Genomic DNA, 17,624 nt, shown 5'->3' with positions numbered 1-17,624 from the left:
TTAGAGTATTAATTTCCAAAACATGTGTTCATTATCAGAGTAAAACATTCCCAGGCTGTCTAATCTATGGTGTGTGCCATGCGATCACCCCGAGCTCTTCCCTCCGCTACCGGAAATACCTAAAACCAAAACTGAAAACCGTAAGCACGAAGCTTAGTGAGTTCCCCAGCCTACCACATACCATGCATAACCACATACTCACATACTGGGCCACGCCTGCTATTCTGGGCCTCGCCCGCTACAACGGCCCCGCCGCTCCAGGCCCCGCCTGGCTTCAAGCCCCGCTCAGACACAGATCTGTTTCGCTTAGGCCTCGCCCGCTAGCATATACTAACACATAAGCGTATCAGAACACATAAATTAACATGTACTAACAAATCATATCCTGAGGCCTCGCCAATCTTGGGCCTCACCCCTGATCTGCTGCTAATGAGATGTGGAACACCACCCACACTCTGCTATTGGTGAGATACGACACCTCGCCCACACTCACCTCCCTACCAGGCACATACATGTATCACACAGACAACAAGTATAAACTATCATATAAACCATTCGTTGGGCACTCGCCTGCTATCATGGGACCTCGTCCTGAATGTCATACTAGCATACTATGCCTGGAGCTAACCCCGGGTCTTCTACTCATAACTACATGGGCCGACATTGTGGCCTTAGACCCATTCACACAAAGGAAAACTCACCTGCGCTTTTTGAACTTGCTGATAACCCCTCTAGCTGTTGCCCGACAACTCTCTGAACTCCTGCTCCACTAGCTCCCCGAGCTACCAATACCAATGCAACACTTAGTCTAACTATCCCCCGAAAGTCAACTATATAAACTCTGATCAAAGTCAAAGTCTTGGTCAAATTCAACCTTCCAGGTCAACCATACTCGCCGAGTCTGCCTACTGACTCGCCGAGTTCATATGCTCAGAGTCCTTCCATTCGCGACTCGACTCGCCGAGTCAACCCATGACTCGCCGAGTCCACCGAATTTCGGGTCCCATCCTGTCCAACTCACTGAGTCTCCACTCGACTCACTGATTCGAGTCTTAACTCGAAGGGTTCGGGGTTCACTACCTGACTCGCCGATTCCTAGAACAGACTCATCGAGACTAAGGCAAACTTCAACAGACTCGCCGAGTTGTTCATCCAACTCGTTGAGTTCCTCCTAATCTTAATACTACTCGTCGAGTCCACTCAAAGGACTCGCCGAGTCTATTCAGTCCTTCACGAATTCAGAGGCTTTTTGAGTCATGCAGGGACTCCAAACTGTAGATCTACTCTTCCAGGGCCTATTCCTCACGTAAAGTTGCAAACTTTACGTGTAGCTAAGGAGATCTAGGCCCAAAACACTCCATACTCGGGTTTAAGACAACCATGGTTCACCTACACCCCCAAGGTTGATACTTTATGACTCTCTAGGCCAGAATACTCTTAGATCTGAAGTAGCAACTTCAGATCTGGACTTCTAACTCCAATTGGCTCTAGGTTATGGCATAAAAGCCCCAAATCTCATGAAAAAAGGAAACTATGAGCAAAGGAGTGAAGGTAATGACTTCTTACCTTCAAATGCTCTGAAAAGTCACCCCAACTCTAGATCCAAGGCTTCCTCTTGCACCACTATGAACTTCCTTCTCTTCCAAGCTTCAAGTCACAACACCAAGGCTAGATCTTACTCCTCGACCCGGATCCCACTCGAACTCGCCGAGTTGGCCCGTTAACTTAGGGTTTTCTTTCCTTTCTTGGTCTTTCTGATTATGGGTGTTACAACTCTCCCCCACTTAAACTAAATTTCATCCTCGAAGTTTCTCTACGGCCAATCGCCCCACAATCTGCTTTCAACACTCTGTTTGGTAGTCCTAACATCCACTGGCTACCTTCGCTGGCCTTCCGCCCGGTCATTCTGACTAACCTTAATCCTTGCGGATAATAATCTCGGGTCAAACCTGACCCTGAACATTCTAGGAACACAACTTACTCAACTGACAATCCTTCTGGTACTCTCCGAGTACTGCACTGGACCCATAGGGGTTTACCCCCTATTCTTGTGCGTTTTCTTGCCTTACCAAGGCAATGTTCCATAACCAACTATTTCCTTTGTCACTGTGAAGTAACTATCCTTCACCAAATCCATTACTCCCGCTACCTCCAGTACGGGTCATTACTGCCAGTATCCACTGGGCATTTCTCTCTACTATAATTTGGTGCCGAGCACCCCATGATCAACTAACTGGATTCCACCATATACTGCTTACTATCACTGCTACTGACTGAAAATTTGTGCTATTCCTTATCTGCCTTCCGGATGAACCGAGACCACCATGGTCCCTAACAATCTATCAATATCTGGATTACCGGCTCCCACCGATCGCTAGTCCCAACACAACTCCTAGTCGCTCCTAGTGACTTTCGAAGATACTTCGACTACCTATAACTGCTCAATCTATTCTTCCATTCTGGCACTACAATCCTGGGATCCTCGATCCCCTATCTTGACACTAAGGTCCTTACCAGGTCCCACCTGTGCTACTAAAACTTACGGGCCTCGCCCATGGGTCTCACTCGCCTCTATCCTTCTAGTCTAACCACTCTCGCACGTGCCGCACCCACGGGTCTCACCCAACCATACTACTGAGCAACCCTACTCTCAGGTCTCACCTATAGTGCTACTCTCATACAGGCCTCACCTACGGGTCTCACCCAACTACATCCTGGAGCGGCCTCTCCTAAGGTCTCACCTCTCTAGGGCTATACAGGCAAGCTCCCTACTATTCTCATATACTACCCATTCCTAATCACTATCTGGTCACTAGGAGATAAGGGCCTCGCCCCAACTCCGCTAACGAAGCTACTATGGAATGCTACGGCTTACCCGTAGTCTTACAATACCTTCCACCACTGACTGCTAGTGAATGTTATGGCTGCCCCGTAGTCTTACAACACTTTACACCACTGACTACTAATACAAAAGTACCCCATGCTAACAGTTGTGAAGATCCTCATTCTGACTCACTTGAGTCCTACAGGCGATCCTCCAACCTGAATTCCCAACCATGTACTAACCATCACCATTACATGCACTAATCGATGAGGAGTTTCTCAAACTCCCAACCTTGAACTCCTCAACCCATCTAATGTTGTGCCACTCCCTTTCCTTCTTATAGACCGCGTACTCATTCTGGATCTGCGTGCTCTTACCCTTGTACACTCATAGGATTCTCCCCCACTTCGATCCTGCTTACACCTCGTTGCTCAATGCTTGAAAAGAAATCCTAATCCTTGCTACCATTCCATAATCAATCTGCTTAGGAACCCCAAGCTTACCATAGCTAGGGATCTAACCAGTCCATTTCTAAAACTATACAGCTCCGAACTAGCGAGACATACCAAATCCCTCCTATGCATGCTACAGTTACTGCTTCCTAAGTATCCTTCTCCAATAGAGCCCATCCCTTAACTATCATTCAAATATCCAAGGTATGTAGATGGCATATAACTCGATCACAAGCAAGCCGCACAAAATTAAAATACTCATACCGATAATGATGCAGAACCATAACAATATAATCATGCACAAATAAAAGAACGGAAAATGGAAGTCGCATACCTACAACGTCCGATGCTGCTCGCGTCCCCAATGTAGTCATCTGAAAATCCCTGCCTCCTACCGCAGGTGCCTCTGCACGACCCTGCTGGTCGTCTGTGATCCTCAAAGTTGCAGGGGCAGGTGCCATCACCCGTCTTGCTGGAAGCAAACTGGGGCATTGGGCCTTCTTGTGGCCCTGCTGATTGCAGTGAAAACATATCAAGTCTGATCCATGTGTGGTGGTAATAGTGCAATCCCTACTAAAATGACCAGTCCGACCGCACTTGAAGCAGCCAGACTCACCACCGCTACCACTCCTGCACGCACCCCCGTGCGTCCTGCCATACTTCCCATACCGGTCGCGGTCCTAATAATCCCTCGATCTCAAATCTGATCCCTTGGGACTTTTTCCCGAACCTGTGGCTATCTGAACCTCATATGGCTTCCTCTTCCGGATCTGCTCCAAATCTATTTCTCTCTCTCTAGCCCGCATGATCATATCTTCCAACGTTTTGCAGCTGGACCTGCTCATGAACTGCCTGATGTCATCCCTCAACATCTCGTGATATCAGGCCTTCTCGTGATATCAGAACAAGAAGGGACCTCTCCCTAAACTTGGCGGTGATCTCCGCCACAGTCTCAGTAGTCTGCATCAAATCCTGAAGCTCCCGTGCCAATTGCTGCACCTCAATAATCAGTGAAAACTCAGCCCTAAACCTGGCCAAGAAATCGCTCCATGTCATCGCGTCCAACGCGACATCATCACCAATGGCATGACCAATCTCCTCCCACAAATCCCTCGCTCTGTCCTTCAGTAGACAGGAGGCGAGTCTGACCTTGTCCCCCTCAGGACACCGGCTCGTATGGAAAGCGTTGTCAACATCAACCAACCATCTGCTGCTAGCAATGGGGTCCCTAGCCCCATGATAATCTGGTGCCTCGCAAGCCCTGAACTCTCGGAATGTCAAAGTACGCGCTCCCATCAAAGCCATCATCTCGGTACGGAAGGCTCCCAGCCTCTCATTCAAAATCTCCAGTTAACCCTCCTTGACCGTGCCAAAGATCACAAGAGTCTGATCTAGAATACTGCACGTAACCTCAGCTGATATCAACTCCCTCATTCGCTCCTCGACCTGCTCGGCTCCTGAACCCGAGCTTGATCCCTCCCTGGCCCTTGATCCGCCCACTGGTCTCTCTCGCAACGTCACCATGCTGAAAATATAATACATCCACTTATCATAATACTTATCACTACTGCGAGAGCAAACACACGCACTACCAGTTTCCCGGTCTCATCTCGGCCTTTCCCGATTCGAGTACGAATCCTATGCTTTCAGTAGTACGGGCCCATACTACCTTCCACATCTATCCGTACTTTCCTCAGGAACTACTTGGACTCCACCAGGTCCCTTTTCCACTACTATTGCTCCCAACACTACCTCATCCTAGGCTTGCCCTAGGGAAACCTCTGACTCAAACCAAACCAGTCCTCATCCACTGAAGGCCTCCTTATGATGCCAATTAGCCATCACCTGGATACCATCACATGTAATGAGGCTCAGATAATCCTTCGAGTAAAAGACTCGTCCTTACAACGGTTGGACTCAAACAACAGCTGCGCAATAGGGCCAAATCTAGCACTCTGAGATTATTCAACCCTGATTACATGTGACGTGATGTATCCACCTAATGGCTAGCTCCCTTCACTCGGAGTCCCACAATGCACAAAGCAAACAACATTTAAGCAAGGGAAAATCTAACGATAACATACTCAAGCAATCTTAATCTCATAACAAGAATTTTTACTAGCATGCAACACAAACTCATAAACTCAGGCATAACCTAAACATGCTATCCTATTACTATCTAACCAGCACTATCATGTAGCTCAAAAGCACATATAACAGGCATATAAGGCATCCTCCCTAGGTGCTTAGTGCTAATCTAGCATGTTGTTCTATTAATTGATAATCATAACATAACTTGCATGGGTATTTTGGGGTACTTACTTGAGCTCGGCTGATTGCATGCACCACACCCTTTTTTCTTATCAAAATTCTTTTCTTTCTGAATTTTTTTCGCTTTTCTAAAACTGTTTCAATTCTAAAAACTCTTTTTACAAAACTGTCTTTTCATTTTGAAAACTTTTAGACCAATCCCTTAGTTTGAGTTCAAACACACCCGAGAGTATGTCCGAATCCCTCAAACTAAGGCTCTGATACCAACTTGTGACGTCCCAAAATTCAAGACTGAAAATTTCTTTCATAAAACATTACTTAAAACATAATTATCAATCCATAACATAATCATAGTATTAATTTCCAAAACATGTGTTCATTATCAGAGTAAAACATTCCCAGGCTGTTTAATCTATGGTGTGTGCCATGCGATCACCCTGAGCTCTTCCCTCCGCTACCGAAAGTACCTGAAAACTGTAAGCACGAAGCTTAGTGAGTTCCCCAACCTACCACAAACCATGCATAACCACATATTGCACATACTGGGCCACGCCCCCTTACCTCGAGCCTCGCCCGCTACTACTGCCCTACCGCTCCAGGCCCTGCCTGGCTTCGAGCCCGGCTCGGACACAGATATGTTTCGCTTAGGCCTCGCCTGTCAATGGGCCTCGCCCGCTAGCATATACTAACACATAAGCATATCACAACACATAAACTAACATCTACTAACAAATCATATCCTGTGGCCTCGCCTATCTTGGGCCTCCCCCTTGTCGTGCTACTGATGGGTCATGGAACCCCGTCCATGCCCCTACTGATAGTGAGGTACGGGCCCAGCCCACACTCACTCTTTCCCTAACTTGGGCCTCACCACTGATCTGCTGCTAATAAGATGTGGAACACCATCCACACTCTGCTATTGGTGAGATACGACACCTCGCCCACACTCACCTCCCTACCAGGCACATACATGTATCACACAGACAACAAGTATAAACTATCATATAAACCATTCCTTGGGCACCCACCCGCTATCATGGGACCTCGTCCTGAATGTTATACTAGCATATTGTGCCTGGGGCTAACCCCCGAGTCTTCTACTCATAACTACATGGGCCGGCATTATGGCCTTAGATCCATTCACACAAAGGGAAACTCACCTGCACTTGTTGAACTTGCTGATAACCCCTCTAGCTGCTGCTCGGTAACTCTCTGAACTCCTGCTCCACTAGCTCCCTGAGCTACCAATACCAATGCAACACTTAGTCTAACTATCCCCCGAAAGTCAACTATATCAACTCTGATCAAAGTTAAAGTCCTGGTCAAAGTCAACCTTCTAGGTCAACCCTACTCGCCGAGTCTGCCTACTGACTCAATGAGTTCATATACTCAGAGTCCTTCCATTCGCGACTCGACTCACCGAGTCAACCCATGAATCGTCGAGTCCACCGATTTTCGGATCCCGTCCTGTCCAACTCACTGAGTCTCCACTCGACTCACTGATTCGAGTCTTAACTCGAAGGGTTCAGGGTTCGCTACCTGGCTCGCTGAGTCCCAGAACAGACTCGCCGAGTCCAAGGCAAACTTCAACAGACTCGTCGAGTTGTTCATCCAACACGTCGAGTTCCTCCTAATCTTCATACTACTCGCCGAGTTCACTCGAAGGACTCGCCGAGTCTATTCAGTCCTTCACGCATTCAGAGGCTTTTTGAGTCATGCAGGGACTCCAAACTGTAGATCCACTCTTCCAGGGCCTATTCCTCATGCAAAGTTGCAAACTTTATGTGTAGCTAAGGAGATCTAGGACCAAAACACTCCATACTCGGGTTTAAGACAACCATGCTTCACCTACACCCCTAAGGCTGATACTTTATGACTCTCTAGGCCAGAATACTCTTAGATCTGAAGTAGCAACTTTAGATCTAGACTTCTAACTCCAAATGGCTCTAGGTTATGGCATAAAAGCCCCAAATCTCATGACAAAAAGGAAACTATGAGCAAAGGAGTGAAGGTAATGACTTCTTACCTTCAAATGCTCTGAAAAGTCACCCCAACTCTAGATCCAAGGCTTCCTCTTGTACCACTATGAACTTCCTTCTCTTATAAGCTTCAAGTCACAACACCAAGGCTAGATCTTGCTCAAAAACAGATATGGTGGCTAGGGTTCGATGTTCTTGATGAGAAGAGGTGTAAAAGAACCATAAGGAAGAGAATGAGGTGCTTAAATAGTGCACAAAGTCACGGATTTAGGGTTACCCTCTTAAGACCGAACTCGCCGAGTCCATTCTCCGACTCACTGAGTCGGTCACTTACTCCTCGACCCGGATCCCGCTCGGACTCGTTGAGTTCCTCCTTGGACTCGACAAGTTGGCCCTTTAACTTAGGGTTTTCTTTCCTTTCTTGGTCTTTCTGATTATGGGTGTTACACAAAGCAAGCTCCCATGTAGATGGAACAGCTTTCTTAACATGATCACAAAGAAGCATTTGAGATTCTTCTAATCCAATGGTGTACAAAGAGATGAAAACACCATCAAAATCTAGGGTTTTAGCAGTCAATGCATCTTTCAGCCAATTTCCAGAAAACTGAAACATGGAATTGAAATGGCCTGAAGGAATTTTGTCAGATAATGATAACTCCTGATTGAATTGCTCCGGCATCTTGCATACAAAAAGAATGCAGAAACTTACCAACCATTTACATTTTTCATGCTTAACAGTTGTTTAACAATTAATTGATGTTGATCTTTTATACACATTACATACAGATTGTAGGTACTGAAAGGAAGATTTTATCAAAGCACGAAAACAGTAAAACCATCCATACCAGACAAAAAGAAAGAACATTAGAATGAAGTCGTGTTTGCTCGCCTTCATCACATTTGATGGATCCCAAAACATTGAAGAGTAGAAGCCCACTAGGAAGCACAATGTCTCTACCTTCATCCTCCTCAATTTCTACCAACATCTGAAAGATAACGACGACTGCGATCGCTAAGCCTCAAATCCAACGAGATATCATAACCACATCCAATTGACTGAATCACAACATTTGTAGCTTCAACAGCTGGCAGCTTAAGCGCCATTCTTAACTTCAATTTCTCAAAATGAATACCAACTTAATCAACAATTGCATCTCAACCATAATTGACGACGATCAATTCTTCTGTAACACTTCCCAAACGTTGTTCTGTTGATTCCATTTTAGATACAAACCCTAGATGGTAGAGCTGGATGTAAGATCTACGAAGTGATTCGGGAAATTTGATAAAATTACTCTGTCACTGGAAACAAGGATCCACCGTCCACCTTCCTCTCTCATTAGTCACTCTGGCGATCACCGTTGAACCCATTCTCATTTCTGCCTTTACCAAAATTGTCATCGTTACCACTGCCATCTCCAAACTCGTTATTGTCAACATCAAGCAATGGAGCTAGTATCTGAGGAGATTGGACACAAGTACATAGCCTCAGTGAAAGTCATTGGCGGAGCTGCTCCATGGATGGCTGGCTCAGTGACTTGGCCATGAAATCACACTAAAAAATATTCCAACTGGACAAGTAAAAGGAAAAGAGCAAATAGGTAGTTATTCTATAATGATGGCTAGGTAGTGTTGACTATTCAACACATACTCACATACTATGCAATTTTGTGCAATCATGATATCGCACCATATCCACATCTAACCTTACCCACACAATTTCATGGAAGCCTTACCTCCTGCACTTCTAACAATGATCATTTTATGAGTTTGTGGGAAACTCTGCTTTGAATACAATGGTCTACACACATCAAGGTTAGATGTCATCCTCCTTTATGCTTCTAGCTTTATAAAGACTATTTCATAAGTATATACTATTGTATCTTTTGTTGCTTCTTCCTGCAGATTTCCTGTAAACAATGAAAATACTGCACCATTATGTTAGAGATTCAAACTGCATGCAAAGCACACTTTTTGTCACTACATCACATACGTAGTAAACCTTGTGTTTGGTATTGACTATCAAAGTATGGAACTTTTATTCCTTAATTACAAATTGGCTGAGGAGACATTCTATTCGACTTCATACATAGCAAATGAGAGAGAAGATGGATGGTTCACGACTGAATTGTATCAGTTTACTAGCACCAAGAGAAGTGTTGATTTTAAAAGCAAAAGAAAACATAAAACTTGAAATTTTGTAATAACTATGACTTTTATGATATACTTGTATCCCTTTGTTAATATGGAGTACACTACTCTATGTAAATAATGTTTTAAAATGAAAATTTCTAGGTGTATTTTGAGTTTTGGGGGTTTATCAAAACTTGTGTTCTGCCTACTGCAGTCTGTAATTATGACTTGTTCTTGTCCTTTTCTTGCAAGTGCATTTCAAGATACACATCTCTCTATATGAATTGTTAGTTCTTCATCAAAGCATTTCTTCATTTCCTATCAAATAGAAGGATAAATATGCAATCCATATTGCACTTCAAAAAGCGTATATGTGTATCTAGAAATTAGTACACCCAAACAAATTGTTTTGAGTTCTTTACAATCACGATGAACCTCATAACTTGACATTTTGTTTCACTAGTGACAAAATTCTATAGCTTGTTACTCTTGAAAACATTATATTACCATGACATATCCAAACACAAGTTCAGAACGACCTAAAACATCACCTAATCGGCCACATCTTCATCGAATCACATTCGAGCAAAGAGTACTTAACCTCAAGAGAGATCTTTTGATGTAATATAACAAGAGAATTATTTTTCTTCTCCACAACAAGTCTAGCTCCTGAGACAACCCAATACCCCGGGCTCTCTTGTGGGCCCCGTTTCACCTCCGTTGTATCCACAAGATGTAATAGCTTCTCCATCTTCTTCGTATGGACCACAAGCTTCGGTTGGTGGAGTGGGGCGTGAGGGGCTTGAAACTGTTGTGGGAAGACCACCTCCATGAAAGGAATTGAAGATTCCGCTTTCTGGGCTGGAGACACATCCCATTCTGGATTCTTGTTTGCATTGCAACCGAGTACTTTTGAGAATTGGAGGCGTAAGAAGAGGACTTTTGAGAACTGGAGACACATCCCATTCTGGAAGTGGTGGTGATGGCGGCGGTGTTGTTGTTGGTGATGGGGTGGTGGTGATGGTAGGTCGGTGATTGTGGTAGTGGTGTTGGGTGGGTGTGTGGGTGTTGGATGGGGGTCGGGGTGGGTGTGGGTGTGGGTGTGAGTTTGTGTGTGTGTTTGTGTTTGTAGGGGTGTGGATAGGGGTGGTTGTGTGTTTGTGGGAATGGGTGGGTGTAGGTGTGTGTGTTTGTGGAGGTTGGTATTTGTGTGTGTGTGTGTGTGTGTTTGTGGGTGTTTATGTTTGTGGGGGTGTCGGTGACGGTGGGGTGGGTGTGTGTTTGTAGGGGTTGGTGTGTGTGTGTGTATGTATGTGTGTGTGTTTGTTTGTGGGGTTGGTGTGTGTGTGTATGTATGTTTGTGGGGGGGTGGACTTGGGAGTGAGTGTAGGTAGGTAGGGGTGTGGTGGGTTGGGGGTGTTAAGGTTAGGGTAGTTAGATGTGGATGGGGTGAGAGTGGGCGTTTATATTTTAGAAAAATTTTTGAATTAGAAAATTTTAGAAAACAATGATTATTGGCTTTCCAATAATTTCCAACTTTTTAATTTTAAAAAATGGAAAATTTTCGTTTTCCGTGAAAATTTTAGAAAAATAGACAAACTAAACGCGTTTTCAAAATTCTCATTTTTCTTGAAATTTTTTTCGGAAAACGGCCAATTTTTCCGCAACTAAAGTCACCCTAATTTTCGGCCATTAGAATCAGAATTAAGTTCCAAAGATTAGGAAATTATCAGATTGGTATATACATATAACTTGGCCCCAGAAAGCATGAACTTTAAATACGTTGTACTTTGCTGCTCATTTTGTGGACCAAGTGGCTACTTACTGAATATAGGGGCCCATTGTCTTGGTAGCTGGAAATCCAAAAACCAGTGAAGCTCTCCCAAAGGAGGTTTATCTATAAACAGCCTTAAAATCATAATTTTATCTCAAATCAACGTAATCAGATAGGAATAGGAGGGTAAAAGGGTCATTTTCTCATAGCGTAAATAGAGATTTATGGCATGAATTAAGAATCCACTTCCCCTAACACCATTTAGCAAAGAGGTTATTAGAACGAAGGATATTGTGACCACATCTGGTTTAGATTGTACCGTTTGTAACCACTCGTTATGTTGTAGGTTTCTGTCATCATTCCCACCTCTCCTTCTATAATTATGTTTTAGGTTCTTGTCATTACTCCATTCTATCCATCTCCAAATGCTTATTTGATCCTATAAATAATTGAAATGAATAGTGATAATTATGTATGTAAGGGACGAAAAATGCAACAAAATCAAACCACATGGATGAAAAACGCAACAAAATCAAACCACAGGGACGATCCGAGTGCAAAAAAAAAAGTTAGGGACCAAACGTGCAATTTTGACCAAACCACAGGGATGATTTCAGTAATTTACTCTCTCTCTCTCTCTCTCTCTCTATATATATATATATATATATATATATATATATATATATATATATATATATATATATATATATATATATATATATAGACCAAACCAGGATGATTTCAGTAGTTAGGGACCAAACGTGCAATTTTTACCACTTGTCAGCTTCTCCTTCATTTTGACACTTGTCATTTTGTGAGAGTTTTAGAATTTTTATTTTCTAATTGTCATTTTCTTGGGATTTCTATTTTCTTAAAATAAAATTCCATAAATTTGTAATGGGTTCTATATGGAAATAAAATCACTCTATTAATTTGATAATAAATTCTCATAAATACTCAAAATGATTTAATTTCTTTTGCAAATATTCCAAAAGAATACATTTTGTTATGTAAAGTATTACTTTATAAAATATTTCATGTTTATATATTGATATTAAAATTTTATTTTAAATAAACTTGTATAATACATGGGTCTCACACCTAGTCTACCTAATAAATGAATGTTTTTTTTGTCACATGTTACACTCTCGTTCAATTTGACAAATGTCTTTTTGTGGTTATTTTGAATTAATTTTTATCCATATATCATTTTATGAGTTTTTTATTTTAAAAAATTCCACATAATACTTTAATGTAATAATTACAATAAATGTAGTAATAAATTAATATCAATTTCATTAATGGACTTACCTCCTTATTTCAAAATTCTCAAATTAAATCTCTTTAGTTTATTTTTTTTATTTCTTTAAATTTAAAAGATAAAAAAAAAATCAATTTTAATAGTTTATTATTTTTCTTATTTTCTTTTAAATCCAAAGTGTTTAAAATATTTAGACCTTTATATTTATTTATTTTTTAATTAACTCATGTAATACATGGGTCTTACACCTAGTGTATATATATATATATATATATATATATATATATATATATATATATATATATATATATATATATATATATATAGGGAAATGATCAAATGAGAACACCTAAAAGGTTGAGAATGCGAGAACAAGTATATTCATTTGTGATTCCATTTATTCATTTATGGAGAAATGATCAATTTTTACGCATAATCAACATGAATATGTTTTTTTCTCTTTAATTGAAATTAAATTCGTAAAATTTTATCATTCATCCACAAATGAATACATGGAATCACAAATGAATATACTTTGTTCTCGTGTTCTCAATCTTTTTGGTGTTCTTATTTGATCATACTCTTATATATATATATATATATATATATATATATATATATATATATATATATATATATATATATATATATATATATATATATATATATATATAAGAGAAAGCAACCTCATAGCATTATACCTTTGATTTTTTTTCCTTATTAGGATATTATACTTTGAAAATTTTGTTGACGATAAATGCTAGCCTTAATGGAGTAAACTCTTTCTTGTCATGACAATTAAGTTAGGTATGGAAGTTACTAACAATTATTTCTAACCCTTATCAATTAGGGTTGGAACGGTGCAACCGCTCATCACTTAGGGTTTATCACTAAGGAACATCACACCTTGGAATGCGGTTTTTCGCTATACGAGGTGAATTCCTCCCCCCACCCCTCACCCCTCCTCCATTACTATTTTAAATTTTAATATATATATATATATATATATATATATATATATATATATATATATATATATAACTCTATCAATACCTACCTATTTTAACCATCGAACTCACACTATCTCTTCTCATTTTCTCTATATTTCTTTCATTTTTACAACAAAATAGAATCTCACCCCTCCCCATCCCAAATATAGTCGAAGAAAATCTTGTGTTTCTAGTTCAATTATGCAAATTAGTAACATTTTCTCTTTCTATCTGCCCATTCTTGTTTATCGTCCCCAACTTCATGCCCTAATCAATCATGTCTACAAATTCAATATCAAAATTTTCAACAATATTATCCCATGCAAATACCAAATACTACACCGAAAATGATCAACAATTTTGTGCTTTTCTCTATCAACTTTCACCAACCTAACCACATCTTGCGCCACAAAGCCAATCCCCATCCTACGGCCCTCCAACCCAAACTCTCCATAAAGAGTTGGATGAGAACTTCGTACGAGAAACTCAACCCCTTCACCCGAAGACATCTCGGAGGACCAACCCCCTCCACTCCACAAAGGAAAAGAACAAACGACAAATAAAATGAAGGTTGGCCTTAAGGGGTGGACTCCGAGGGAAGAATTGTTGTTGACATAAGCATAGGTTGACATATCCGAGGATGTAAAGGAAGTAAGCGCATAATCGATTGAGCCTTTATGGTACACATTATGGAAGATTTGTCGCACAAATGAGGGAAGGTGACAACTACTATACTAAGCACCAACCGAATCCAAATTTTCGATAGATCGTGAGGATCATGAGGAATGTTACGAAGATGAATGGGTTATACAGCAACCTAAAACTCCAAATGAAAAGAGGACTAAGTGCTAAATAAATTCTTAAAGAGGCGTATCAATTGTTTCGTGAGGACAACAAAGGAAAGTCGTTCAAATTTAATGTTCAAAAGTTGTACCATGTAGTCCGAAATGGAAAGAAAGGAAAGTGATGAATAAATGATTGTTTGAAAGATAGGATGATTATAAACTAGCTAAAGAATAAACTACAAATAATTAAAGCACCTTGTAATTTTGAGAAACATGTTCATAGTCCAAAAATCTCTTGTCTGCCACTTCAAGTAACCTTTTTCATACATCAGTAGGCTCAATAGATGATGCAAATTGTTGTTTCATATATATATATATATATATATATATATATATATATATATATATATATATATATATATATATATATATAACATCTTTTCCACCCATTTTACTCCCACGATTATATGAGTGCCGAATTGTTCAATAAACCTAGAAGAATAAACATAACAAGGAAGATAAATAAATACTTTTATCATAATTTATATAGATAGATGACACAAATACAAATTTAAAGGCTCTTCATAAAAGAATGTTGCAACTTTGTGTTAACTATCTTAGACTTACACAAATCACAATATAAGGTATGATGTATATGTGTGTTTTTCTTTAACATTTTGCACAAGATTAAGTAAAAATATCTAATTACCCATTCAAGAATCAACTTTCCGTTATTAAGGAATTGTAATTTTAATTTTTTTTAATATCCAATTATTGTTCAGATATACGATAGAGACACAGACAATATAAGATGTGAGGAAAACACCATTAATTATTTTCTTACTTAATTAAGGCAGTGAAAATTTTGTAACTGAAGGTCATTGATATAATTGAGTAAATCTTTTAAAATACAATGTTGCGATAGGAGGAAACAAAAGTAAGATGATATAATAACCAAATTAATGCAACTACATTGCCATTAGCTTCTCTAGATCTTGATTCAAAGAAGAAAACAATATTTAGCATTGAAAGATTTAAGGTTTGCCCCTCACCTTGCTAACAGTGCAGGCTCCCATGAAGATGGAACAACCTTCTTGACATGATCACGGAGAATAATCTGAGATTTTTCTAATGTAATTGTGTACAAAGAGATGAAAACACCATCAAAAGCTAGGGTTTTGGAAGACGTTGCATCTTCCGTCCAATTTCCAGAAAACTCAAACATCGAATTGAAGAGGCCTGAAGGAATTTTCCCTGCTAATGATAATTCTTGGTTGAATTGCTCCGACATCTGCACACACATGAAAAATGCAGAAACTTGTATTATTTATATATGGAATCAACCATTCATACCATATATATTTTTGATTCTTAAAAGTTGCATAGCAATTAGAGGATGTTTGGATTTCATTTTAAACCCTAAAATAACGTTTAGGCAAAAGAACTTACTGATTTATGAATGTGAGAAAAAGAGTTTTTAAATAGAATGTTTGGACTATTTTTTATAGTTATAAAAGTCAATAAATCAATAAAAAACAAATTTTAAATGTTTGGCTTGGAGAAAAAGAGTCTTTAAATAAAATGTTTGGATTATTTTTTATAGTTATAAAAGTCAATAAATCAATAAATTTTTTTTTTAAATGTTTGGCTTGGTTTATACTTGTAAAATGACCAAAAAGAAATTATAACTTCTTAAAATTTCTTTTTCAACCTAATAATTATAAGTTGTTTTAAAAAGTTATAAATCATAACTTTTTAAAATCTTATTTTCAAACATTTAACAAAAATTGTTTTAGAAGTCTTTTTATATATATGCAAGCCCTTTTTTTAATTATTGACTTTATAAGATGTTAATAAATTAATAAATCATTTTTAGATAAAATGTTAGATTTTTTTTAAACATCGCATAGCGGATTGTAGGTATAGAAAGGAAGATTTGTCAAAACTTTACTTAATCCATACCTGCGGAAAAGAAAGAACATCATAATGAAGTCGCGTATGCTGGCCTTCATGACATTTGATGGATTCGGGAACATTGAGAAGTAGAAGCTTATCAGGAAGCACAATATCTCTACCTTCATCTTCCTCTATTTCTATCAAATGGCAATTTCGATGGATTATTACCAAAATCTGAATCATAACGACGTTTGCGATGCTCAAGCCTCAGATCTAATGAGATATCATAACCACATCCAATTGACTGAATTGCAACATTTACAGCTTCAGCAGCCGGAAGCTTAAGCGCCATTTTTAACGTCAATTACTCAAAAAAAAATCTACAAATGCATCTCAACCAGTGCTGACGACGATCGATTATTCTCTAATACATCCCAAACCCTGGATGGTAGAGTTGGATGTGAGATCAGGGGATTTGATTAAATTACTCTTTTAAACAGGAATCCACCTTCCACCCTCCCCTCTCATTCTGGCGACCACTGTTGACTATTTAACAAGTTGACTCCACATCTCACCTAACCCATACAGTTTCATGAAAGTCAATGGAAGCCTTCATCTCTTGCACTTGCAATTGCTTCCATCATATAGATTTGAATTTCGTAATTACGATCCGATCGACAAACAATGACTGCCTTTCTGGTAGAGAATCAACATCTTAAAATCAAACTGGAAGAGATAAAATTAGCTACCAACAACTTTGATAACAACACCGTTATTGGAAAAGTTGGATTTGGGAACGTGTATAAAGGAGTACTCTCTCACTCTAAAGGCCAAATCAGGGTTGCTTTTAAGGGTCGGAAACCCTGAGTTCTTGAAAGAGATCATGATGCTTTCACATTATAAACATGAAAACCTCATCTATATTCTAGGGTTTTGTGATGAGGATGGTGAGAAGATCCTTGTGTATGAGCATGCATATCACGAAAGCCTAGATCGCCACTTAAGGCCATATGGTATACTCATAACAAACATGTCCGTGGTCTATGTGGCCACGAACAATTTGAACACCACCCCATACTCTTAGTGGTGGCTAGTGGTGGAAAAATTCGTGGTCAAATGTGGTGGGGAAAACGGACAACAACATCCAATCAATTTTTTTCTCTCTCCATGTCTCTCTATCTCTCTCTACCTCTCTCTACATTTTAATTAATTAAAAAATTTTATATTTTTTAATTTAAAAATAAAAAATAAGAAGCATAT

The 17,624-nt window shown here is 39.7% G+C and overlaps 1 protein-coding gene and 1 pseudogene across 2 annotated transcripts; both read right to left on the bottom strand.

The window, feature by feature from the left end:
• Window positions 1-10,206: 10,206 nt before the first annotated feature.
• LOC145017067 (MACPF domain-containing protein At4g24290-like) lies at window positions 10,207-10,620 on the bottom strand. The gene has a single exon (XM_078975165.1). The coding sequence runs from the start codon at window positions 10,618-10,620 to the stop codon at window positions 10,207-10,209; it is 414 nt and encodes a 137-aa protein (XP_078831291.1).
• A 4,169-nt stretch (window positions 10,621-14,789) lies between these two features.
• Window positions 14,790-16,717, bottom strand: LOC145017066 (MACPF domain-containing protein At4g24290 pseudogene; annotated as a pseudogene). Its single transcript, XR_013666360.1, has 3 exons — window positions 16,431-16,717; window positions 15,521-15,759; window positions 14,790-14,960 (listed from the first exon to the last, which is right to left on the bottom strand). The product of XR_013666360.1 is annotated as an MACPF domain-containing protein At4g24290 pseudogene (transcript).
• Between the last annotated feature and the right edge of the window lie 907 nt (window positions 16,718-17,624).

This window comes from Lactuca saligna, chromosome 9, assembly GCF_052625555.1.
Source record: "Lactuca saligna cultivar CGN05327 chromosome 9, ASM5262555v1, whole genome shotgun sequence".
Classification (NCBI taxonomy): domain Eukaryota; kingdom Viridiplantae; phylum Streptophyta; class Magnoliopsida; order Asterales; family Asteraceae; genus Lactuca; species Lactuca saligna.
Note: the sequence above shows the minus strand (reverse complement) of the source record. Positions and strands in the feature narration are given on the sequence as shown.

Bases quoted from the DNA above. Each gene is read 5' to 3' on its own strand.
- LOC145017067 (XM_078975165.1), bottom strand. From the start codon at position 10,620: ATGTGTCTCCAGTTCTCAAAAGTCCTCTTCTTACGCCTCCAATTCTCA.